This window comes from Parasteatoda tepidariorum, chromosome 8 (assembly GCF_982258835.1).
Source record: "Parasteatoda tepidariorum strain Cologne lab strain chromosome 8, Ptep-v5.0, whole genome shotgun sequence".
Lineage (NCBI taxonomy): Eukaryota > Metazoa > Arthropoda > Arachnida > Araneae > Theridiidae > Parasteatoda > Parasteatoda tepidariorum.
Genome location: NC_141762.1, coordinates 92,430,043 through 92,457,256, shown reverse-complemented (window position 1 = coordinate 92,457,256; position 27,214 = coordinate 92,430,043). Strand labels below are relative to the sequence as shown.

General features: G+C 31.6%; 1 protein-coding gene across 3 annotated transcripts in view; it reads left to right on the top strand.

Annotated features, from left to right (window-relative positions):
• Nucleotides 1–27,214, top strand: part of rad50 (DNA repair protein rad50) — a 104,459-nt gene that overhangs the window by 6,390 nt on the left and 70,855 nt on the right. The window contains exons 1-2 of one of the 3 annotated variants that reach the window (XM_087169342.1): nt 21,678–21,896; nt 21,975–22,125. The exons of 1 other annotated variant lie outside the window; for it this stretch is intronic. In XM_087169342.1, coding sequence (XP_087025468.1) covers nt 21,997–22,125 — 129 coding nt within the window. In that variant the 5' untranslated portion in view covers nt 21,678–21,896; nt 21,975–21,996. Of the gene's footprint in view, nt 1–21,677; nt 21,897–21,974; nt 22,126–27,214 lie in introns of those variants that run through there. One more of the 3 variants, XM_087169343.1, reaches the window with a different exon arrangement.

Genomic DNA, 27,214 nt, shown 5'->3' with positions numbered 1-27,214 from the left:
GGACTGTCCCTGATAATGATACATCAGATATTAACCAAGTTCTTTTTAATAACTCGAAAACAAATTTCAACAACAAATTTGTAGTTCGATGAGTAACAAATATGCTAAATATTTATTGAAAGCATCATTTTGGAATATTCTTCACTTTATTAGACTTAATGTATTTGAATAAAATCTTATGCACTTTAAAACCGTACAATTGCTTTTTTCTTCTTCCTTTTTTTCTCTTTTGGTCAGCATATTAATCGCTAAAATAGTGTCTATAAAATTATTTGTTTCGTAATTTTCTCATATTTCTATAAGACTAAAAGAAATTTTATTGTTTAACACATCCATTATGGTTAAAAACTATAAATTTGAATTTTAGATTAAAATTTTAAATTTTTGTACGGCTCCCGAAGACAAAAAGTGTTAATACAATAATGTAATATAATAGTCCCTTGTAAAAAGATAATAAGAATGATAAAAAAGCACTTCGGCCTAATTTAAAATGTAACCGAGACTTCAGCATTTAAAGTTTGTATCCAATAAGAGTGTGACATTTGACTTGCTTACAGTTCTATTTCATCAAGAAAAGAGTGCGCTATTGCACGTACTTTATTCGCTATGTCAGTGCAGTTTAAATAATCACCAAATAGTAATTGATAGTATTAAAACTATGCTCAGTTTTAATATCGATACTGTGGAAATAAGTATGACTAATGAAAGAGATTTATATATATATATATATATATATATATATATATATATATATATATATATATATATATATATATATATATATATATATATATATCAAAGAAATTTACTTGATAATAGTAAATTTCACCCCAAGTGATGTTAAATGTAGTTAATCTATACGAATTCCTCACCAAGCTCGCACCTACGACAGTGCAGACGTAAAATATCCTCAGTGGTAGAGGATCATGAGTTCTCTTGCCATCAGACTAAGCATGAGAGGATTTCGTGGTTTTCTACTCCATATAACGCAAATGCGGGAAAGTTTCATCAGAAAGTTTTCCACGATAGCTAGTTTATCCAGGAGCTCTTTTATTTTGTGTTGGGCTCAAAATTGCTAAGGTACGGAGCTGAATATTAGTAGGCGTAAACCTAAAAGTGCGTCGGCTGTTCAACGACGGTTATAAAATATGTTTAGATTAAAATGTAAGCAAAAAAAATTGTGCTTCATATACCTTACCCATATTGAGGCAACCAACTTCTTATTTTCCCTGATTCTTAAGTACCCCTAAGAATGTCACTTACCTGGTTCTTCCACTAAGCTCTTCAATAGTGTCAGTATTCGCGGTTCAGATTTGTGCATGATTTCGTAGTGTTGTTCAGTACTAATTGTTATTTTTTACTCAACTCGTACGAGGAAGGTGCAATTCAGCATAATTTAAGAGGTACAAGTTTCATAAGTAGTACAATTTTCTAAATTCAGAAAACGGAAATTTTGTGTAATAAATACCTTTGTTAAGATGTCAAATGTGGTTATAATGCATGCATTAAAAAGATAGGGATTTTAAAAGACACGTGAAAATCCGATAATAACCTCGTAAAACATGTCAAAAGTCAATTAGATTAACAATAAACTTGGCGCATATAGAGAGCTTTCGAAGTGATTACTAAAATTTGTATATGTAATTTGTATAACACGTATCATAATTTTGTCGAAATAAGAAAATTGGGATTTTTAAAAAGCGATCGAAAAATTGCATTAATTTACATTTGACTCGTTAAAAAATGACTTACTAACTAGAATACTTTGAAAAACTAGACTTTATTTCGAAATTACACACCTATATATATATATATATATATATATATATATATATATATATATATATATATATATATATATATATATATATATATATATATATATATATATATATATATATATATATATATATATATATATATATATATATATATATATATATATATATATATATATATATATAAAGTTCAAAATGAAGAATAAAACAAAGAAAAATTATAGACATATGAAAAAAGGGGGTGGGAAATAATAAGTAAAAAAATAACAAACAACATTTTATTTAAAAAAAAAAATATATGAAATGTTACCGGAAAAAAAAGATATAATCTTTTCTTCAGCCCACACGATTATATCCGCAAAACAGAGTGCTTTCTGATATTGTATCAATAAAGCCAAAGCAAAATATATTAATACAATAGTGTGAGGAGCACTCAAAAAATTTTTTTATAATATAACTACAAAAAAATAGATCATAAAAAGTAAAAATATCATGTAAAAACAAATAATAAAAAGTAAAAATATCATGTAAAAACAGATAATAAAATAAAATAAAGAGAAAAAACATTAAAAAGGGGGGACTATAAAGCGAGTAGCAAAATCATAACAACTTACATGGACGGATATTTTTCAAGAATGATTTAAAAATGTTTTTGCAGAAAGATTGCCAGATTACAAAATATGATACAATATCAGAAAGCACTCTGTTTTGCGGATATAATCGTGTGGGCTGAAGAAGAGATTATATCTTTTTTTTTAGGCTTTTTTTCCGGATACATTTCTTTTTTTTTTTTAATAAAATGTTGTTTGTTATTTTTTTACTCATTATTTCCCACCCCCTTTTTTTCATATGTCTATAATTTTTCTTTGTTTTATTCTTCATTTTGAACTTATCTAATGAGTACTGTTTACTTGCAGCTTAAGCGCAATAAATGATACTTATTGTTTTTCTTAACTTTCTTAGTGTTTTCTTGTATTTATTTATTATATATATATATATATATATATATATATATATATATATATATATATATATATATATATATATATATATATATATATATATATATATATATATATATATATATATATATATATTATATGTATATATATTTAATTTTATGTAATCGCTTGATAATTATTAAATATATTATTCCATATCAATTTATACTTATGTACATTAATATGTACATTGTGCCGGCCAGGTGGCCGATTGGTTAGCGCGCCTGCCTGCGAAGTCAATGGCTGCGGTTTCAAATCCCGCTCTGTGCATGGATGTTTCTCTCTTCTCTCATGTGTTGTCCTCTGTTGTGTGTGATGTGTGAATGTGGCCCACCCTATGAACAGGTTTGTGGCAGTGTGGCATGGGTAATGTTGCTCGCCTCCGTGACTTTGGTTCACAGGTTCCCACAACGTAAAATGAGTAACAATTACGGCATCTTCTTAGGCGAAGAATAAAGTTCAGTGCCTGCCATTTGAGAAAAAAAAATATTAAAATTGTATCAATTATTCAATGAACTTACTAGAAATGTTTTTTAAAAAAAAGCTGACCTCATTTTATCACAAACATAATTTTATAAAACTCAAAATTCATTAAATATATTTTAATCGAATCTCTTTGCTGAATTACGAATAAATTTTCAGATGACTACAAAAGAAGCAAAAGTATTTCATAATTAAAAAAAAGATTGACATTCGGCTATCAGCGGAAAAAATATGAATGAAATTTTTCGTGTGCGTAAATCAAGTTCCTCGCACTAAAAATTAATCGCCCCATTAAAATATTTCTACATTGTCTCCAAATTAATTTTTAAAAAATAATTACTTTTGATTTTTCTCAGCTTCTACTAAATAATAATAGTGTAAAGTTTGGATTTTGCAATAGAAGTATAAATGCGTAGAGCTATGTGGCCGAAACAAATTTATGCCTCATGAATCAAATTTTTTTCATTCACTTTCAAATTCTGTAATATGTAGTTATTAAAAATTTTTGTTTGAAGGGAATAGTCTTTGGGTTTCATGAGTTCCTTATTTTTAAACTGCTTATTCAGTTTTAAAGATATGACAAAAAACACAAAATGGGAAATTAACATTAAGGGGACCAAAATTTAACCCTCTCTACGGACCAATCTATTAGGGTCACAATTTCCAGATCGCAGCAACTCCCTATATTTTACAAGTCAAGAATCCAAATATGTAAAAAAAATTATATTTATTCATGTTTGTGGTTACCCCTAGAAACCATTAAGATTGAAACTTAGTTCGTGAAAATCCGACCATTAGAAAGAAAGTTATTCAGGTTTATTTTCGTTTGCGCATTATGCAGTGCGCAAAATAAAAGGTTAAACGAATCACACTGAATAACTTATCAATAGTTCAAGATAATGAACTCAAATATACTAATCAATTAGCGCAAGCTTTATCTGTAGTGACGAAATCAGACTCTAAAACTTATTTTCTCTGAACTTCTTACAAAAATTATTCACTTCTGAACATAGTTCATTGACTTCAACTTCTTTTTTTAAACTATAAAAATTTATTAATAACATTTAGTATAACTAAATACGATTAATAAGATTTCTTAATGCTTATCACTTTCTATGTAATGTACAAAGATTAAAACTGAAATCTTTCATCATACTGCAAGTTCAAACAAAATATAGAATCAATGATTACCAGTTGATTGAACTACACGAAATTGTGTATGCGCGTTCCACAAAGACATAGTTAATAATTGGTATTCAAAGATGTATTCAATAACCGATTTTTGAAAAATATCTTAAGTTAAAAAATAGTATACAAATTTGCGTTTAAAAGCAAAAAATTGCTAAATTGCATTAGTCATAGCCTTCATTTCTCCTTAACTAGTACTAACATGCATATTAAATGTATAACTTTGGATCGTGATCAATTATGTATGCATTATGTTCTTTCTTTTTATTCGAATCTTTAATTCAAAACTAAAGTTCGAATTGCGTTTTACAGATGGTGTCCGTAAAGAAAAAAGATCTGGAAGCTGGACACTCAAAATATCTGAAACAGAATCGACTGGAATCGACTTCATAAACAAATTTTCTGAACCTCCCTCCCTGCAGCGTATTGCAGTAGTGTCGATTGCAATTAGGCTATGTACGGTGCCTGATATAAGGAATGAAACGAGGTCTTATATCTTCCAATATCGGAGAGATGCGGCTGAGTTGGAGTGGAGAATATTAAAAAAATTGTCCAATAGCTCTTTGCCCTCATCGCTGAAGACCGAAATCTCATACGTTATTCGACCCATTGTTTTGCAGTTGTTGGAACCGTTTCCTAGTTACTGTAGAGTGACAGGATATGAAGGAAATCTCTGTAAGTATTACGCAAAGCCTGGAGCAATTTATTGGACAGTAGAGGGGACAGTTGACATAGTGAAATCCCTTACGGAACTATTCGAAAATGGAAATTCAGAAAAAGATATTTGCGATTTGTTTGAGATAGCCTGCTCTCATTGTTTAGGAGAATATGCTTCAATTATCTGGGAGAAAATTCCAGAAGAGATTAGAAACAGCTTTAGAATGCACCGGGATGATTTGATAACATATTGGACATGTGTCCTAGAGAATAATTTAGGGAGTTTTCTAACTAGACTCAACCATTATGAAAATACATACGATGATAACCTTAGCATTGATGTAAATATGATTTCTTATTCGATTCGAATTGGTAAGATAGTTGCTCTAAAGTATTTTTGGAAAAAATTGTCGGAGCAAGAGAAAAACGATCATTTGAGTAAGTGGCTTTTGCAAGCTACTCGACGTATGAGAGCACAAAATCATTTAGTTCCAAGTCATATATCTTATCAGTCTTCTTCAGAAACGTTAGATGTTTTATGTTTTTTATTATCTCATGTCAATCGTATATGTCAAATGACCGAATTTTTTCGGAATCATTCTCACATATTAGTGTTTTTGTTCGAAAGGTGGCCATATCAAAGGATATTCTTGTCCACTATTTTTGAACTATTGGACAATCTTCAAGAACACATTTATTTATGTATAATGGAGAATATTAGTTTTAACATGAGTAAAATGGGAAATGAAATGATGATTTTTGAAGAAATATGGAGAGCCAGTCCCTTAAGACTAAGACGATCATTTCTGAAAAATGAACTTCTTTGCAAGGAAGTGTTGCTGCATTTGCTGAAATTAAGAAATCTGAACATGGCTGTTAGGATATTAAATGATGCTTCCAAAGAAGAAATTGAACTATTTATCTGGTTTATGTTTGGTCGGCCAGAATTTAGCCGTTCCATTTACCAAAGCAATCTGAGTTCGCTTCACATGTTATTATCGAAATCTACCTTGCCACCGGAATGTTATCCCTATAAAATAAATCGCAAAGTGCTGATAAAATATTGGTTTTTTTTACTTAAAAATTGGCATATTTGTATTGAGTGGATGTGCGATAGAAACATCCAAGCAGCTGAATCTTTCTTGAGATGGGCCAATCAATCTGTGGGAATTGAAACATTTTATAAATCTATATCATCTCCATATGTTGCATATTTGACATTAATATTATTGTCCAACTATGAGCGTGTGGACCAGTTTCTGAATTGGTATTTCCAGACGGAAAAGGAAATTCAACAATTTAAAGCAAACTTTTTGCGAGAAAATGATAATTTCAAGCGATTCATAGATATGCCGTTCATTGTATCAAAAAGAGAAGGGGATGTGTTACAAAAATTTATAAACTACAACTTGTCTTCTCTTGAAAACGTAGCAGAATTTCGACTTATTTGTCGTAGTTGCATAGAGTATGCACTGAGTAAAGGTTTTCTTGAAAGTGCCACCTTGCTTTTGAATGCTTCTTTTGATAATATCAAAGAAGTGAAGCGATGCAAAAACGAACTTATACTATCTGAGAAAAGAATTGAAAAGGCTCTAATCTTAAATCAGTCACTAACTGATGCTGACTGGAATCACGTGAAAGAAATCGTAATGTGGTCGTCGCCTCTATCCCTAAATACAGTCACAGAGTTAAAGTCACGAATTCTGGAGAAGAAGACTAGTCACTCCTTCCAAGATGAATTGAATCCACAAATTTCTGCTCTCCTTGATTTACTGGAGAATGTTGTTGAAAAAGATGATAGTTGAACATTTTTTTGCGATCAAAAACGAATGTAAATAAAATCATGTTCACTGACAAAAGACAAATCAAGTTCACTGTATGGGTGCGGTGAGGTGGCGCTGTTGTCGATGTGTAGGGTGCAAAAAACAGTCGATTTGCTTAGAAGGGTAGTTGTTGCGTGGCGTTAAAGTGAGGAGTTTCGTTTCCATCGCTCTAAAGCATGTTGTGAAAAGGCTTAATGACGAAAAAAGACGAGGTGCTTGAATCCATCGTGCTACTGTCCTATATGGTAAATGATTTGCTCCAAAGGCTTTCACTAATCCTCGATAGCATTCTGTTGCATTTTTGCCACGGGCAACCTCGATTGTAAGCCACGACCGCTGATCACCTTTTGAAAACATGCTTTAGAGCGATGGAAACGAAACTCCTCACTTTAACGCCACACAACAACTACCCTTCTAAGCTAATCGACTTTTTTTTTGCACTCTACACATCTACAACAGCCCCACCTCACAGCTCCCATATCTAATTTGCGCATGCCCGTCCTTCTGTGAGTTCAGTGCTCATTCTAGGCAGAAAAAAGGGCAGGGTGCAAAAGTTTAAAAAAAGGGCATTATTATTCTAAAAAGGCAATAATTTCTTTCTATGGGCTTTACACGTTCTATTAAAAAGCATTGTCAATTATATATTTTTTTACTTTTCTAAAAGTAGCAAAGCAATCATATTAATTACTAATTTTTATTAATAAATTAATATATATATCGAGTTAATGAGCTAATTAGCTTAGTAATTTATTTAAAATGCATGCATATATTAATAAAATAGTAAATTTATGTTTTTAAGTGTCTGTAGTTATGATTTAATAATTAAAATGATGAATAATAATTATGATTTTATGATAGTGAAGTAACTGCAAACTTTCAAAGACGAGTGCAACAAGGGGGTGTGATGGCTATTTTTCCTTTCCCATATAAATCTATCTATTGACAACAATGACAAACTAAATAAAAAGAGTTAAAAATAACAAAAGTTTAAGAAATCCATTGTAGAGTTTGGGAAAAAAAATAAAGAAGGGTTGAGGAAAGAAAGGGCAAAAAGGGTATGGAATCTATTACATCAGGGCACTAATTTACTTCAGGGGCAACAGGGTGGATTCTTTTGACTAAAAGGGCAGCAGGGTGCTGCGCCCTGTTTACCCTGCCTAGAATGAGCTCTGTGTGAGTTTAAAGGTTAAGTTGCCACTATTTAATTTACAACCCTCGTATATATATATATATATATACACTGAGTGGCCAAATTATTATGACCACCCCTTCAGTCATGTTCTTCCATACCCTATACGGCGCAATGTGCGTCGAACAGTACGTTCAGAGACGTTCACAGTTGCTCCTTGATTAAGATCACTTGCAATTTGTCGCACTGTTGCGCTGCACAACCCTGGCCAGCCTTCTCTCTGATCGAGCATTCAGTACCCTGTGACGACCACAAGTCTGACGTTGAGATCCGGTTTTTTGCTTGATTGTCCATTCTTTGTACACATTAACAACTGCTGCTCTAGACCACTTCACAAGTGCAGCCGTTTTGCTGATGCTCGTTCCGACACATCTCGCACCCACAATCATTCCACGTTAAAATTCAGTTAAATCACTTTTCTTTCCCATATCTGAGCAAGCAACACAGTATGACTCACTTGTCCAGCATTCCCGTGTTATGGTTATCTTGCCCTCTAGCGGCAACGCTGTGACGCAATAACTCATTTGCATAAAACTCTGAGGTGGTCATAATAATTTGGCCACTCAGTGTATATATAACATTTTAGCACGATGATTTTTATCAAAATTTATTAAATTTTTTGAATAATATTTCATATTAATTAGTTAAATGAATATTTGAACAGATTATTGGTTAGTTAAAAAATCTTTAGCCCCGGATTTTAGTCGAATTGGTTTTGTTCATGAAAAATTATCAATATAAATAACTAAAATATTTTTATGTAAATGTATTAATTTTAATGCACAATTAACTCAATGATTATAGCTCAGTAACTCAAGATCTCTTTTTCACTCTCTTTCTCTATCTCTCTGTATAAGAGAGAGATCACTGGGGATTAAAAAAGATAGTTTTTTTAATAATATTAGAGATAATGCATGATTTAGAAAAGAAAAATATAGTGTGAGAAAAACAAAACTGTATACATATTTGGGCCGAAAAAAAAATCAAATATTTTGAAGTCATATTACTGTGGAAAAATTACGAATTGAGGAAGCTAAACTGCCGTAAAAAGACCCATTAAATAAAATCAATCAGCGGTGGTTCAGGGGATAGAGCACTCGTCTCCTTCTGAGGTGACCCATGTTCGAGTTCCAGCTGCGGTTGGTTGATACGAATTCTGCTCCCGGATCACACCAACCACAGTGCTGATGTAAAATATCTTCAGTGGTAGACAAATCAGAATCCCTTTCTGGCAAGGTATTCATGGTTTTCCTCTCCATGTAACGCAAATGTGGATTAGTTCCAAAGTCAGAAGGCTAAGAAGTTCAACAATAATAGTCGTAGACTCAGAATTGAATTGGCTGTTTAACGTGGTTATAAAATAAATTAATTATAAATTAGATTATATCGGTTCATTCTTCCGATCATGCACGTGCCCTAATTGGAAAAATTTACATTCCTATGATAATAAAACCTACCACTTTGAAAAAATTTGCAACATCACTCTTTTTAAAACTATCGTTACCAATAAACTTTAAAGCTATATGTATACATTAAGATATTAGGAGCTAGGTATTTAAAGTATTTTAATATTATATATATAGTCTACGCTCTTTAGTACGGCGCTCCCCTCCTTAATACTACAAACCTACAATTATAACGACCGATACATGCAATCCCATTTGCTCTTCTAAATACACATCGATTATTTTAAGAGCCGTTAGAACATGTGAACTGAACCTCACATTTCAAAATAACGACCGAATTTCATTTTTTTTTTCTGTTATCAGGAAACGACTAGAAAAAGGTGTTTAGCATTTTTGAGTTTCAAAAACTAACATTATTTCTGTGAGAGAGAGTCCATGAATGATAAAAACGTGGAGGAAATAGTCAAACTGCTATTACTTTCGGCTTTACCACTCAATAAACGTAAAACATGAATTCAATGGGAATAAAGAAATAGTGACAGAACTATCTATTATTACATAGGTTGTCCTAAGTGTATTTATGGGTATAAAAAGGTATAAATTGTTGAATATTTTCCATTATAGCGAATTGGAAGTGTTGGTGAAACCATTTCGGACTTTCCTGCATGTATTCGTGACTTTCGCAAATTTCTTTTTAAAGGGTTCAATAAATGCATGGATCCTGAGACTCTAATTTGAAAATTGCATTTTTTCTTTGTAAGGTAGTTTATTTTTGTGATTAAACATGTGGCATTCATGTACTTCTCAATTTTATAACGATTCAAAGATCAATTAGAATTAAAATAAAAGTAACATTTATAACGAAAGAAATTGAAAAAACCTTCTTATCATTTGTAGTTTCGAAGTTTTTGTATTCGTAATTGTATATTTTGCATTCAGATTTGTCAGGATCTGACGGAATTTCAACCCAAATGATTTTATTGTCTTCAACTGTCAATCTCCGTTCTCGAGCTTAATCTTCTACTGAACATACCTGTAAAAACAAATAAAATGAGGAGCTTAAATAAAATAAAAATACTTATTTACTTTTTGTAGAAAAAGCAAATCATGCATAAGTATCCTAAAAAAGGCGCATTTATAACGAAATAAATTAAAAAACTTTATTATCATTTGTAGTTTTAAAGTTTTTGTTTTCGTAATTGCGTATTTTGCAATCAGATTTGTCAGGATCTGATGGAATTTTAGCCTGCATAATTTTAAAATCTTTAACTGTCAGGCTCAGTTGCAGAGCTTAATCTTCTGCTGAACATGCCTGTCAAAACAAATAATTAATTACACACGATAAATACCGAAAAGTCCTGTCACTTATTGATTAAAAATAACCTTCAGTGAATATCGAAAAATGCCGATAACCATATAGTGACGCAAGGGGTAAAATGAAAGATGAAGTGAATATAAGAGAAGAAAGCCTTTTCTTTTGTTTCACAGTTCAAGGATATTGGCGACGGAGTTTTTTTTTGGAATATTAAGAAAAGAATTCAAAATATTTAAAGCGATTAAAAATATTACTTCCAGTGGAAAAACGCGCTAACAGCTAAGAATCGAAAAGGAATTAAAACAAAAGAAGCAATGAAATACTAAAAAATGAATATATATGGCTACCGAAGCTGACGTCTTCAGGGGGTACCAGCTCCGGAAGTCATAAAAGCAGAACCTTTTCTATCGTGAGGGCATGATAAATGTCTGAAATTGCTCTGTGTGTACCCCAAAGGCATTGCCAAAGTCCTGGAAGAGAATACAATACAAAATATAAGATACATAAAGCAAATACGGAAGTATAAAAACAAGGCAAATACATAAGAATAGTACACACAAAAGCTTACTTGAAACAAAAATCTAATCGCCAAATTACACTACTGACGGTGAGACACAACTAAACAGTAATAAACATAAAAAACAGCGACCCCTAATTTTCGATTAAAAAGAGACATAAAAAAAAAAGAAAGAGCTAGAAAATAGTGACATCATTAACAGAAATGCTTGACCGGGGCAACTCGATCAAGACTTGAATCTTGCCCTATTAAATGAGAAAACGAAACTAATAATTCTCAATCATTTTCTTAATTTTAAAATCAATATTACAAAAATTAAAAGGAAAACCATTATTTTCTAAATTTTTTAAAAAAATTACTTGTTGCCTCTTGAAAACTTTCAACACTATTACAAATTTTATTTATTCTAAACAATTGAGAAAAAACTAAATTTTTGAAAATTTTACTGCACAAATTAGTATTAAAATTACAGAAAAAAAAATAAGTTTAAATTTAAAAGTCTTTCTTTTATCACCAATTTTAATTTGTTTATCAACAATATCAATTTTAGAATCTAAATATTCAACATTTAAGCAATTTTCATTGGTCTTCTTCAAAACCTAATCTTTAGGATATATATTAAAAATAAAATCATAATTGTCACAATTAAATAAAATTAAATCCTCAATATATCTAAATGCTTTACAATTATTAAACTCGCTAAAATTAGCTTCAAAAAAATAGTAGCAAAAGCACCAGAAAAGGAATTACTTTGCGGATTCCCTATGTTTTGTTTATAAAAATTAAGACCATTAAAAAGTGCATTTTCAAGAAGATTAAACCTGCAAATATCCACCCAATAAGATTTATCAATATTTTCATTAAATAAATATTTATTAAAAATACCACTACAAATTTCAATTATTTGTGCATGTGGTATACTGGTGTACAGATTTTCAAAGTCAAAAGTATTGATATTAGAAACTACATTATTATTAATAAAATTCAAAACACCAACGTTACTATGAATAACAATATTTTTCTCTTCTTTAATCTTAAGTAAAATAATTTTGATAAAATAAAAAAACTTTTTACTAATACTAGAATTATAACAATTTGTACCACACGCAATAAATCTAAATTTTACTGGATTTTTCGGAAATTTAACTATAGGAAATAAGAATGGAAAAGTAATCCTATTCAATTTAAAATTTAATTTTTTACTAAAAGCAATAATCCTTTTTTCAATAACTTTTTTTATCTTCCTTTAATTTAAAGTAAATATTCTTCTTTATACGTTCCAGATCACGATGTGAGCGAAAGTCTTACGCTGTATAAGGGTATAGAATGGGATGGATCCAGTACATGCCTCAAAAAAGAGCTCGCTTTGGGACATTTATGTTATGCGAGACGGAATGCATTTTTTCCAGTATTATATGCACAGGAAAGGGCACAAAAAAATTGGTACTGACTTCTTGGAATGTCTGGTCAAGTGGTTATGTCACTGATGATAGGAAAATGATATTGTCTGATCACCGACAACTATTATACTTCTCCACAGTTGGCCGATATACTAATTCAACAGTGTTCGACTGACACATGCGGCACAGTACGTACAATTAAGTAGGAGTTGCCACCTAATTTCAAAAACAAAAAAAAAGAAACACAAAAAAAAATTAAGAAAGGTGACGTTCTATCGCTTGTCAACTTGAAAAAGTTATTGCTATAAAATGGCACGATGAAAAAGATGTTTACATGATTTCTTCAGTCGATATTGCAGAAATGATAGAATTTGAAGATAAGAAAAAAGAAAAGAAATTGAAACCAGAAGTAGTTCATGACTACAACAACACTATAGGAGGTGCTGATAAATTCGATCAACATCTTACAAGCTACCCAGTTGAAAGAAAACGAGGTAAAAAATATTACCAAAAGATATTTTCCTTCTCCTAGATCAGGCATTGTATAATTCCTTCATTATATATAATTCAGTAGGAGGTGCAAAAAAAAATATGAACTACAGAATAGTAATTGTCGCACAAAATAAACCTAATGTTCAGCTACCAGGACCAGGGCGTCCTAATGTAACCTTGCTGCTCCTCACAGGTTAACGCTTTCCAGAATACATTCCACCAACGTTAAAAAAATCTACTTCAACTAGACAGTGTTATATATGCTGTCGTAAAACCGATGAAAAAGGGAAGAGGATAAGACATGAGACACGATTTATTCCAAAGGGAGCGATATGGGCTTGTGTGTAGTACCGTATTTTAGGATATACCATACTGACTGTAAGAGATTTGCAAAATTTACGCACTGAAAATCATGATACTTTGTTTTTATATTATATTATGATAGTTATATCATATTTAACTTCAAAATTTTGTTTAATTTGCTCTAATTGAATAAGAAGTGTGTAATCCACTACTTTCTTAAGTGAATGTAAAAATTATAATTACAGTAGTTATTGCATTAAAAATTTAATTTTTGTAATAAAAAACCATTTTCTAACTTTTATAATAATACAAAAAACAAAATTAAACAGACAAAAAAATGTTCAATTTTTGGTCCATTTTTCTGAAATATATTTTGCACATTTCGCACTGTCACTGTTAAGGGATTAAAATTTGCGTATGGTCTTTTTTGTCAAAGTTAACTAAATACTCGCTAAAACTTTGTTATTTAGATCAATTTCAACCTAATAAAGAAATTACGTTCAATATATAAAAGTCCAAATCTGCTACATATTTTTTATTTTCTATCTCAACAAATTTATGAGTTTAAAAGTTGTCAAAAACTTTCAGCTGTTGTTGTTGTTAATTTACGTCGCACTAGAGCTGCACAATGGACTATTGGCGACGGTCTGGGCAGAGGCGTATCTATGGAAAGAAGCGCCTATGGCAAATCTCGCCCTTGCGCCCTTCCTAAAATATTCATAATGTCTTAAATAAAAGCATTGTTTGAAGTATTTAAGCCTTTTTGGCAATATTGCAAAAAGAGCCGTGGTGGCTCAAGGGATAGAGCATTCGCCTTCCAACGAGGTGAGCCGGGTTCGATTCCCTGCAATGATTGCTCGACACGAATTCCGTATCCGGCTTGCACCTACCACAGTGCTGACGTAAAATATCCTCCTTGACGGATCATTGGTTACCCTTGCCGTCAGACTAAGCGCGGGAAGCTTTCGTGATCCTCTTCTCCATGTAACGCAAATGCGAATTAGTTCAATCAAAAAATTCCTCCGCGAAGGCAAATTTCTCCAAAATGCTCGATACAGGAGTTCCCTTGTCTTCTGAATTGGGTTCAAAATTACAAGGCTGCGAAGTTGAACATTAGCAGTCGCAAATTCAAACAATTCGATCGGCTGTTCAACAACGGTTATAAAATTTTCCAAAAAGATTGCATTGCATTTTTTTAATAGATTAATAAATAAATAAAAATTAACTATAACAATAAAATTATCTCTTTTTAATTGTGATGCATTCACGTGTGTTCGAAATTAGCATTAGTTAGGAATAAAAAAAGTCTCCTTTATCATATTTAAAGAAGATTCTCTTGCGTTTCTTCAACTGTCAATAAAAATTCTAACAATTTGTTTAATTAAGCAACAAATATAATTAGGCAACAAAAATACTCACACGCAAGAAATGTCTCTGGGTTAAAGAAGAACTGTAACATAACCGGATTATTACCCATTATTTCCAAAATTTAAACTGAATGAAATTGATTGTTTTTAAACATAATCATGCTTTGATAATACCAAAACAATAAAATCATCTTGATATAATAAATTCATTAAAGATCACAGTGTAAATAATTGCGATTTGTTATGACAATTACAAATAAAATAGCTACAATCAAATTTTATAATTTGGTTAGTTTTTTATTTACAAAAAACCGATGCTCTTAATATAATTAAGTTGTACAAACATTATATAATAACCGATAATAAGAAAAAATATAAATATAATTAAATACAGAACTCTAGACAAAATAGCGACAATAATACATTCTTTAATGAGAAATAAATTAGAGGAAATTGTCGTCTTAGTTTAAGAATATCTAGAAATAATTGAAAAAAAAAAGGCAAAAAGTTAAGAAGTAGACCAAAAAAAAAATCAAATTATGAAAAATTCTCTTCGCATCAGAATGGAACAAATTAGAGAAAAAGCAGAAAAAAAATTAAACAGATTTGAATTATAAGTTTTAAGACGTTCAGTGCGCGAAAAAATAAAATAAATAAACGGACTACCCTGATAACTTTTGATATAATAATCAGATCTTCACGTTCTTCTCATGTCAATGGTTCAAGGAGGTGACTTAAAATATGCTAATTAATAAATGCAGGGACAATATTTCAAGTTACGAAATCAGACACTAAAACGTACTTCTTCTGAATAAACATGCCATTTTTTCTACTGATTTGGACTTCTGTACCCCTAAGTATTGGGGGTAGCCGCAATATGAGAACTAACTCGAAAGCTTTCCTATAGAATTTAAAAAGTTTCCCAGAATTATAAAGGTCGTTTGTTAAAAAATAACTTTTCGTAAATATTTATTATTTTATTTATAATCCTAAAAAAATTAAATTGTAAGGTATACATTTTTTACATCGTTTTAAAAAAAGGTAATTTAACAAGGAAAAATGTTATATTGTAGAAAAGGTAATTTTACAAGGAAAAATACTGTATTGTTTTAAAAACAGTATAACAGTTTTTTTCAAGTAATATAATATGTAGTGATACAAATATAATGTAAGTGATATGTATTGTAAAAGACTTATAAAATTTTTAAAAAATTCTTTAATCTCTTTTTTTTTTTTTTTTTAAAGGAAGAAAATTATAATCTGAAATAAAATGAAAGATATAGGGGAAAGTATAATGCATTAGTTTAAATATTTAGGAAATGATTACTTACAATCAAAGAAAATCCTTGTAGTACACGTTGTTCTTTTAAATCAATGAATCAACTATAAAAGCCCAGAAGCTGCATCAAAATAGATTATAAAAATTTAAAGACTTCAAATATTTGATTTTCTTGTCCTAAATTTTGAAACATTAACTAAAACGAGCAGCATTTTTTGTATGAGCGCCTAACTACTTATAACGCCTGTCCTTTATTTTTCAAAATAGTGGGGTGTATTCATTATTAAATCGTTTCATTGGTTTAAATTATTTGTTGAGCGAGGCAGAGGAACCTCCTATTTTCAGTATTTCACACTTTAGTGGAGGTGATTCCCACCATGGGTGGCAAAAATCTCCTGTTGTGGAAGGATTTACGCTAATTTATAGAAGGGGTTCTATTTGAAATCTATTCAGCAGATTCCGAAAACGTTTTTCAAAGAGATTTTAACCCCTGATAAAATTGAAGATTTACAAGCATTTCACTACAGAATAATTAGTCTAAGCTAGACTGGGACACCCCATGGTTTTCACATCTCTCAAGTCATCCCTCTGGTCATCTGGTTTTTCTGCCTGAAGGGGTTCCATCCATTTCCTCCCCAGAAATGGATGGCTCTCCTTTAGAACTTCCCAAGTTTCTTTCGTTCGCCTTTCATTTTTTTAGTCTGTTGTACTACTAATTTTTTTCATATAGATAAATATTTTAAATTTAAAGATTCAGCTTATATTACTATAATTTAATTTTACAGATAGCATTTTCAAATACATAAATAATATCAAATAACCTAAGTAGAAAAGCATTTTTTCCAAGTAAATTATTTTAAATTTAAATGAATGTCTAAGTAAACTAGTTTAAATAAACGAAATCAATAAATATTATTTTTAGGATTTGTTTTCTGTTCTTATTATAAAAAAGGACACGATTTTAAATAAATACGTTATGTATTGCCGAGGAAAAAGGCAGTGACTTATATCAATATATTTCTCAAGAGTTATAACATCATACATAAGTACTACAATACACATTCAACACAATTCTACAATATACATTCTTAATGCTAGTACATAATCTATACTTTTGTAATCTAAATTATGTTATTTAGTTAATTATTTTATTTTTTATATATAACCATGATTTTTTGTGGCTATTTTAGTGTTTTTTTTTTCATTTGTGCAATATTATAGTTTGACTCTGAGTTACAGTTTCAATAAAGTCTTGTAAATAAAAAACGGATCACGAAAAACGGATCTTTCACAAAATGTCTGGACAGACCCCTGGGTTAAAAGTCTTTTTGTCAAAGGATTTTGATGGACATTAAATGTGAATTGCTTAGGAAATTCTCTGATATTAAAAATATTTTTATTGGAGTATATCAAAAAGTTAGTAAAGAGAGTAAGAGTTGTAATTATTAAAAACTCTGCATTATTCTCTAAATTACGATATTATAATTAAAATTTTGCTTTTGCCGAAATCGTCGTAAATATAATAGTAGAAAAGAAAAAGCTACTTTTTATTACTGATTTATTTTAGTATTTATCGTGAATGTATTCATGAACATTAAAATTTTTTATTTATTGCGAATTGTTGCTTAACTTGAAAGTATAATGAAAGAAAGTGTCTAGTGAATGAATGCAGAAACGTGTATGAATTGTTATCACACAGACGTCAAGTCGTTCAAAAAGAGTTGGTATGTGGAATGTTTTTTTATTCTTATTTCCCCCATTTTTTTTAATGTTGAATATAATATAACAACCGAAGGAGATTTCTCGCGCTTTTCGAGTTATGCAAAAGAGCTGGAAACCTTGGCCCTGCTATTATCCCTAACTGAGGTGGTCTATGAGTTTTCAAACGAAGTTATGAAAAAAAATTAAAACAGTGGGAGACTAAAATTGTTTAACGCTCGTCACCTACTTTGTTTTTATTATTAGCGGTTCCCTTTCATACTTCACTCCCCCAGTTACAAAAAAGAGTTCCTCAAAAGATCTCGATGTCTTCTTTTCGAGCCCACGAGGAAAGGTTAAATGTTGTATGCTTTTTTTTTAATTCTGCCATAACTTGAAAAAAAAAAATTACTGAAATTTTTAATAAAAAAATAATCGTCGATGTTGATTGATTTTGCGCCTTTTCGAAATAATGCGCCCATGGCATTCGCCATACTTGCCATACCCTAGATACGCCACTGTCTGGGAAACATCCCGGAGGATGATCCGAAGACATGCCATCATAATTTTGATCCTCTGCTGAGGGGATGGCACCCCCGCTTCGGTAGGCCGACGACCTGCGCGCGAAGTCGAGCACTTTACGGTATCACAGTTTAACGAGGACCAGTACCGCACACCCTCGGTCCCTACGCAGACTGATCCAAGTGGTCACCCACCCGCACACTGACCGCAGCCAGTGATGCTTGACTTCGGTGATCTGCTGGGAATCGTGTCTTAACGATCAGTCCACTGCGGGACCAAAAAACTTGCAGCATAAATTTTCTTTTAAGCATTTTAAAGTGAGCTGTAACCCATCTTATTCACATGTCAATGGATGAGCACTGTATACTCTTACATTTAAATATTCCACAACATAGGCCAGCATTTCTTTGTCGTTTCTTGGTCAAATTAAAGAAGACAACCGAAATCTTGGAGACAGAACCCTCTTAGCGTTTATCAAAATCAAAGTATAGTCAAAATTTTGGATTAATATATAAGTGGCGTAGCGAGCTTAACTCGCGCCCGGGGTACAATACCCTTTTAGCGCCCCCCCCCCCCTCCCATTCGAAAACCATATAATATTATATGTAAAATATACTCGCAAATAAATAAATAAACAAAGTATAATAAATAAAGTCATAGACTCAAGCTAGGCTTTAAATTTGAGACAAAAAATGTAGTTGAGAGAACAAGACTAGATTTTGAAATGTATATGATCATCTAGAATTAGTTCAAAATTATTTATTTTACATATTTATAAAGAAATATTTTAGAAACACGCAGTTTTAAAACAATAAAAAAGTAAATATTTATTATCCCTAAGGAGATACATATATTTAATAATCATATGATTATAATACATTAATAAAACTAATTACTATGTCTAAATTTTCCGTGTTTTTGATGAAGAAATGCTAGGTCACTTAGGCGATCTGTCAAAATTAATTTTAATTTGCTGAATGAACTTTCGCAGCTAGCAATTGGTACTGAGATAGTCAAGAGTATTTGAAATGCCGCTCTCAGATTTGGAAAAACATATTCTCCATTCGAGATTGATTATAAAAGTAAGAAATTCTAATGGAGTTTTAGGTTTAATTTCTTTTCTACTGCGGAGTAACATTTTGCTGTCATATATTTTGATAAAAAGTTCTATTACATTGAAATATGTATTATAAAATTCACCCGGATTTTTACAATTTTTTTTCAATGTCGTTATCAACATTATCCTCGTTTAATAAATTTTCAACGTCTTGTAGAAATCCAAATTTGAAATTAAAGTCACTTAATCGTTTACACATTTCTTGATGGAGACGATCAAAAGTGCTTTCCTTCCATTACGCGGGGAAATTTCACTTTCTGCTGAATGACCACCATAGCCAATTCTCCAGGCACGTATTGTTGTATCCATATCCCATTTTTCACAAAGAGACTGCTTTTTCTATTGCCTCCTTACAGAGCTCGTCTCAAATTTCGGCTAGTTCAGTCGCTAATGATTCAGATCATGGAACACTTCTCTAAAATTCATTCTAGGATCTTGTAATCTGAGCTGCACACGATCAATCCTTCTTAAGATTTCGTACCAGAAATGAACTAAAGTTACAAAACTAAAGGTTAGTATATTTTACAACAGAATTGTAGCTTCACTTCTGTTGTCACTTGTAGTGGTAGTGTGCTCTGCTAATTTTTCTATTAGTTCTTTTATATTCTATAGCCCATAGATGATAACGATAACCGCTCCGGTGGCGCTCCATCGCGTTTCAGATGTGTGACCTGCCATCACGGCAGCATTATCGCAACATTGTGATCTGCAGTTTGTTAATGAAATTTCATCGTAATTTAATTTCTCGAAAATTGTATTTTCGATCGAGGCTGCATCTTTAGCATGTATTTCAATAAAACTCAAAAAAGATTCTTTGATGGAAACTTTCTTATTGATAAAATCAGCATCTACATACCTAGCGACTTGGGACATTTGTTCTCGATGAGAGATATCAGGAGTTGAATCAAACAAAAGTCCATAATATTTATTTCATTTGATATCGTTTATTAGTTGATTTCGAACTGTAGATGCCAGAAGATGATGTTGTTGTTGTAGTTCATTTACGTCGCGCTAGAGCTGCACAATGGGCTATTGGCGATGGTCTGCTGAGGATGATCCGAAGACATGCCATCACAATTTTGATCCTCTGCGGAGGGGATGGCACCCCCGCTTCGGTAGCCCAACGACCTGCACGCGAAGTCGAGCACTTTACGGTAGCACAGTTTAACGAGGACCAATACCGTACACCCTCGGTCCCTGCGCAGACTGACCCAAGTGGATCACCCACCCGCACACTGACCGCAGCAAGTGATGCTTGACATCGGTGATCTGCTGGGAACCGTGTCTTAACGATCAGTCCTCTGCGGGACGCCAGAAGATGAATGAATTCATTTGTGGTGACAAATATGAGAACAACAAATTTTCCTGTTAACAAATTTTTTCATACTCTATTCACTTAATAATAGAATCGTCGAATAGATGTAGTAGGTAATCTTATTTGATTTATTACTTACCAAGAATGCTTTGAACTTGAAAGGTAATAACATAGTGAAATAAACAATATAATTTATGCTGACATTAAACTTATATACAACATTTAATAACATTTCATTTTTATTCTAAGCAGAGCGCGATGACAAGGACGTGAATTAAGTATTGAAATATATTTAATATGAATTTAATATAATATAAATTAAATATTATGAATAATATTTATGAATTAACATTTATTATATTACACTGGCACTAATTTAAAATATATTTTCCAGAAATTAATTATAATTAAAAAAAATTATCCAGCAATTTTTTGTTTTGCGGACCATTTGGCGCCCCTTTGTGAGTAGCGCCCGGGGCATGATGCCCCCTCTTTCCCACCCCTCGCTACGCCATTGAATATGGGCGATCGAAATGGGATACTTGTGGCGTACAATAGAACTTACGCTTTCACCATTAGCGTGTGAAGAGGCATAGAAGAAAGAGGAACACTAGTTCCTGATTTCCAAATGGATTAAAAAAATTTTAATTTAGGAAACTGCAGGGATTGAAATCTTAATTGAGCATGGTTCTATCAGAAAGCATTGTGGAAATTTTACATGGAACCGGTCTTCTCCCCAGATGATGTAATCGAGCGCTGCAATCGCGAATGGTCAGCTAGCACAACACGAATGTAAAATCAGTTTTATTTTTTAATTTTCCGAACTTAACTGTCATTTTCACTCAACGCGCGAATCACATTTATTTTGTCGTCTGCTTTCTGATTCATAATTTTTAATTTTAAAATATTTAAGCTGTTAATTTTTGCTGTGTCAAATAAATGTACAATGATGCGAGAAATATATTCTTCTGTGTTGTAATAATTTGTGTTTAACTTTGTGATCTTCAAAGCTTTTTATCCATTGTTTTTAAAATTCAAGTCAACAGGTATATCACGTATTTAATACTCCCCACGTAAACTTAATATTTTGACATTTCAAGTGCATATTTTATTGTTTTTTTTAGAGAGTAAATTTGTATAATCACCATGTCAGTCATTGAGAAGATGTCTATCATGGGCATTCGAAGTTTCGGACCAGAAGATCATAATCGACAAATGGTCGAGTTTTTCAAACCTTTAACTTTGATTTTGGGACCTAATGGATCTGGTAAAACTGTGCGTATTTTTCTTGTATTTATTATGCCTTTTTTCCGGAGTTCTCGTTTTCTAAAATGACGCAATGCTTAAATTTTGGTGAAATCAGAAAATATCAGATCAACACCATTTAAAACACATGTATATGTTAATGCTGGGATGTAATGTTGTGGATAGGAAAATAAAATTAAGTTAGCTTCAGTTGTTAGCTTGTGGCTTATACACAATCGGTTTCTGAGGGGAGATTTTCATATCATGATCTGTAGCATAATAAGCGCCAAGTCTTTTCAACTTTCAGGCTATGGCCGGCGAGAAACTAAAAGAAAGAAAAAAATCACAGAAAGGTATAACTCGTTGCCACCCCGGGGCAGATGATATTTCTGTATCCTGTACTGCCGCATTAACTATAATCTCCAAGGTGCCAAATAGATTTTAAACTTGCAACTTTAAAAAAAAAAAAAAACATGTCGATGTTTGCCCGGGGATGGCTACAAGTTAGATCTTTCAAGTTTATCCATTTCTGCGATATTTATTTTTAGTTTTTCACAGATCGCTGCTCAGAAGTTGCCAAGACTTCGATTATTCTGCCACTGATCAGAATATGGAAATCTCTTTCCAGTTGTTATTTTTTAAAAGAAAATTTGCAAGTTTAAAATCTAGTTGGCGCGACATCACGATACAGAAATATCTCCTGTTTCGTCAAGAAACATAAGAAAACCTAATTAGACTCTTATATCTTAATAAACTCATATTTTTCAGATTAAGCCAACTATTAAGCAACCTGTTTTTTTTCATGTGAAAAGAGTAAGGAAAAGTTGTTATTATTAAAGGAAACGTTTTCATGTATTTGTATTTTTTTGTAACTTTGCATAATTTTTCATGCTCGTTCTTTCATGACAAATTAAATGTCATAAATCAGTTTATTTTCTCTTTATGTATCATCGGTTATGTTTTAAGAAATGGAGTCGAGTGTATAACATCAAAAAATGGTGTTTGACATGCTAAGCGTTAAAAACAGGTTAAAACTGAAATTTTAAAAAATTTAAGATAATACTCAGTAAATTGAAAAGCGGTTGAATTTTTTAAATTTATTTTTAAATCATAAGATATATAAGTGCATACAGGGCTGATTGTGTTCCGGAAAAAATCCGGATTTCCGGATTTTTCGCTAGCCGTGATCCGGTCAAAGGTGGAACTTGAAAACACAGTTTATTTTATTTGTTTGTAAGGGAGATCCTGATACTTTATAAGCTTATATTCATTTTTTATCAGTAAATAGTTATTATAATAAACTCAAGAAAGAAAGACATATTTGTAAATTTCAATTACTTCTCCAGGTTATCATAGGTATGTGTAAATGGTATAGGTATGTGTAAAATTTTAACTATATTTTATGTAAACTAAGAAATATTGAAAATAAGAAAAAAACCTTGTTTAAATTTTTTTCTAATTTTTCGATTTAAACTTTTTTTTTTTACTCAAGAAATTTTCCGGAATTTTGACTTGGGCTCACAATCACCCCTGTGTATGTTAATGTACCAATTTATGAATAGTATATCAATGCTTACTTGATAATACTTTAATTAGTTTTATTGTTTAATTTTATAATTTATTGTAGTAAAATAAATAAATACATTTTTGTATCAAATTTTAAAACTGTGAGTTTAACTCACTAATGAAATTTTACTTGCTTACAAGGAAGAAAAATACTTGTTTTTCTATGTAAGAAAATGATTGTTTCTAGATAATTATTTGAATATTTAAAGTTCTTTTTCTGTAATTAGAATGCATAGAAGTATGCTGCATAGAAGTAAAAGTTTTTCTTCTATGCAGCATAGATAACTTCCAACTATAGATAATTCACATCTTTTTTTTAAGATATTTTTTTTAAATGTATGTTAAATACAAGAAAATTGGAAATTTAATATTTGTCGTTATATGCAATATGATATTTAAAATATCACGAACAGTATTTATACCAAATAAATGTAATTATTTAGGTTCTTCTTGTGTATGTTTTATCCAAATTTAAAACTGTAAAAACATGATACAGTCAGACCTGTTTATCCCAAATCTCACGGGAAATGCAAAAAATTTGAGATAAAGAGGTTTCGAGTTATACTGGTACTATAAAAAAATTACATTTAATTAAGAAATTCTATTAAAAGTGCATTAATTGTTCTTAGAAAAATACTGGCATTTCAGTAAATTAATTATACCACATACATCTATTTACGTAAAAAAAATGTAACATACATTTAAAGATACTTTTAAAGATACATACTTTTTAAAGATAACCTTTGTTTCGATAATTCTTTTAAGGTTAGAAAGAGCAGCAAATCTCCCCATAGTCGATATTTTCTTAGGATTTCATATAGGTACTCAAGGCAACGAGGAGGCGGATCGAGCAGCTAAGAAAGCCACCGATCTCTGCCGGGTTGCCCTTGAGGTCCCAAGCTCCATCGCCCAAATTAAAACTCAGGTTAAATTATATAGCATGAAGCGCTGGGGGCTGGAATGGCGGAGTTCCGAGAAAGGGAGACAGACATTCAAATTTTTTAAAGACCCGAAATTAAATAGACTACAAGCAAACTTCTATCTCAATCAATTTTTAACAGGCCACGGAGTGTTTGGAGAACACCAATATAAATTATTCCACAAAACTCCAGAATGCAATTACTGTGGTGAATATCAATCTATTGATCACTTGTTAATAAATTGTTCTCAATTCCAGACAATCCGGGGCAATAACTTTAATAATATTGGCCAACATCAATGCTATGCTAACCTGACTTGTAGAAATATCATAAAAAAGATTATTAAACAAACTTTAGAGGATGTATTGGGGGACGGTCTTTAATGTCTCGGAACTTGTTCCTTCCAGCTTGGGTGTCTCATTTTTTTTACTATGTCTTTTATAAACTATTCTTCTTTTACTTGCTCCAATTTTATTGTTATTTACTTTTGTACTATTTAATTGGTTTTAATAGTAATGCTTTTAATTGTTTTACAATATTGTTCTCTTGTAATTTTTGCACGTGTATCTTTTAAATTGCTCTTTTAAATTATTCTTTTAATTGACACTTTTAATATATTGCTGTTTTAATGTTTAGCACCTTACATGATTTTAGCTGTTCTACGCCCGCCATGTTCATGGGCTGTTGCCATGTCTGATGTGTATTTTATGTAATTTATGTTTCTACTGTTCTCTGGATATTTTTTTTTTGGATTTTAATAAACATTTACCCGTATGCCCTAAATAAGGGCGGGTCGGGGTAAATTCTTCCATTTTCTTAGGATTCAAGAAAAGTTTGTAAGAGTTCTACAGCTTTTTCTGTTTCTTTTGCTCTCACTCCTGGTTCATTAATATGATTTTCAACTCTTTCATGTGATATTCCTTTAACATTATTTATGATTTTCGCATCTGTCAACGTTCCGCATGTTACCAGGCAGTTGTCCACTTGTAAAAATCTTCAAAATCAATTTCAACATTAAATCCCGATTTTATTGCATTTCATTCTTGCTAATCAGGCACTGTATTTTCAACAGTTTCTTCTTCATTACTGATGCCTTCAACCTCTTGTTCATCATCTTCACAGGCAGGACTCGAAAAACCGCCTGTCCGAGCGGATGGCCACTTTCCCGTTAATGTTCGTGATACATTTTCAATTTTTGTTATCTTACAGGAGTCTAGCGTCTCACTTCTAAAATGACCCTCTAATCTAGAAATCCTGTTAATTCCTTCGTCAGACCAAATGCGCGTTCTCACGTAATTGGTGAACAAAAGAAAAGTGGCTCTGTGCATGTGCATTTGGACTTCTAACGAAGGAATTAACAATTCTTCTGTTCAAGTTCCGTCCAGCTCTGTTCCACTGTTGACTTCTCCTTGTTGCCTCCAATTAGGGCCTTCAAATCCTGGCTCGCCGCTCCTCGCGTTACTCCTCTAAGTCACTCGTCTTCTCGAAAGTTCTTGTCTCCCTTTCCTACTTCTGAAAAAGCGAAAACAAATTCCCGACTCCGCTTGCATTACCGTTCTCGGCATATTTACGACAAAAAGTTTAAACGGCATCGAAGCATTAGTAATTATTTTGGTAGCGGAATCGGAAACGATACCATTAAAAAGGTGAAAACTATTACAGAAAAGAGTGGTCCATCTGACGTTATTGAAAAAAAATGAAAATCGTCATCAAATTTACGACAAAGAGAAGAAAAAGCGACCATTTCTAGAGATTTGTAAATAAGAATTTCCATGGTGTAACGGGTTAGCTTCAAAGGAAGACTGGTGCATTGTTGGACAAGCCGTCCTCAGGAACGGGTACAATTTCTGAGTTTTTTTTAGCCCTGTTCACAGCTATTTTTAAAACCAGCCATTTAAAAACCATTTTGGATAATTTTTAGAGACACATTTCTCCAAGCAGAACTGTCATGCTGATGGCATCGAACACATTTATTTTTGGAAGAGAGCTTTTTTCATCGATGGGATCTACAAGTTTGCGTACAAACTGTTTTCTATAATTCACTTTGAAACTCCTAATTATTCTTTGATCCATTGGCTGAAATTTTGAGGTGAAAATGAATTTTCTATTCCTAGCTTTCTTATGTATGCTGAAAAGCTAACCCCTGGTGGTCACTCCGTCCTACTTATCAACCCCTCACTTCCTGCCTGAATCATTGTATTCTTTTCAAGTTAACGAAGTGCAGGGACAGTGATCGAAATTCCAAGAAGCATCTCCAACCTGTTCATATCTACTTCCTGTGGATTCACAAAATTCATCTCAGTCTGCAAGTTCTACTGATAAAGAAAGTTATGTTGCTTGGACATTCGTGCTATATTATTAGAAATTCGAGAAACGGAAGTTTTGATAAAAGATGTTCGACATAAACATGGAAAATACATTGATTTTAGATAGTAAATGTAGGGAATTTAGAAATTTGAGATATAGTAGAGGTTTTCGTGATAAAGAGGTTCGAGATAAGCAAGTTCAACTGTATATATCCAAAACCTGTAAATTCTGATTTATCTACAATCTGTATTTTTTTTACCTCTGATAAGAAAAAATTAAATTTTAAAATTATTACATGTTTGTAGTATTATTTATAATATTGTTTT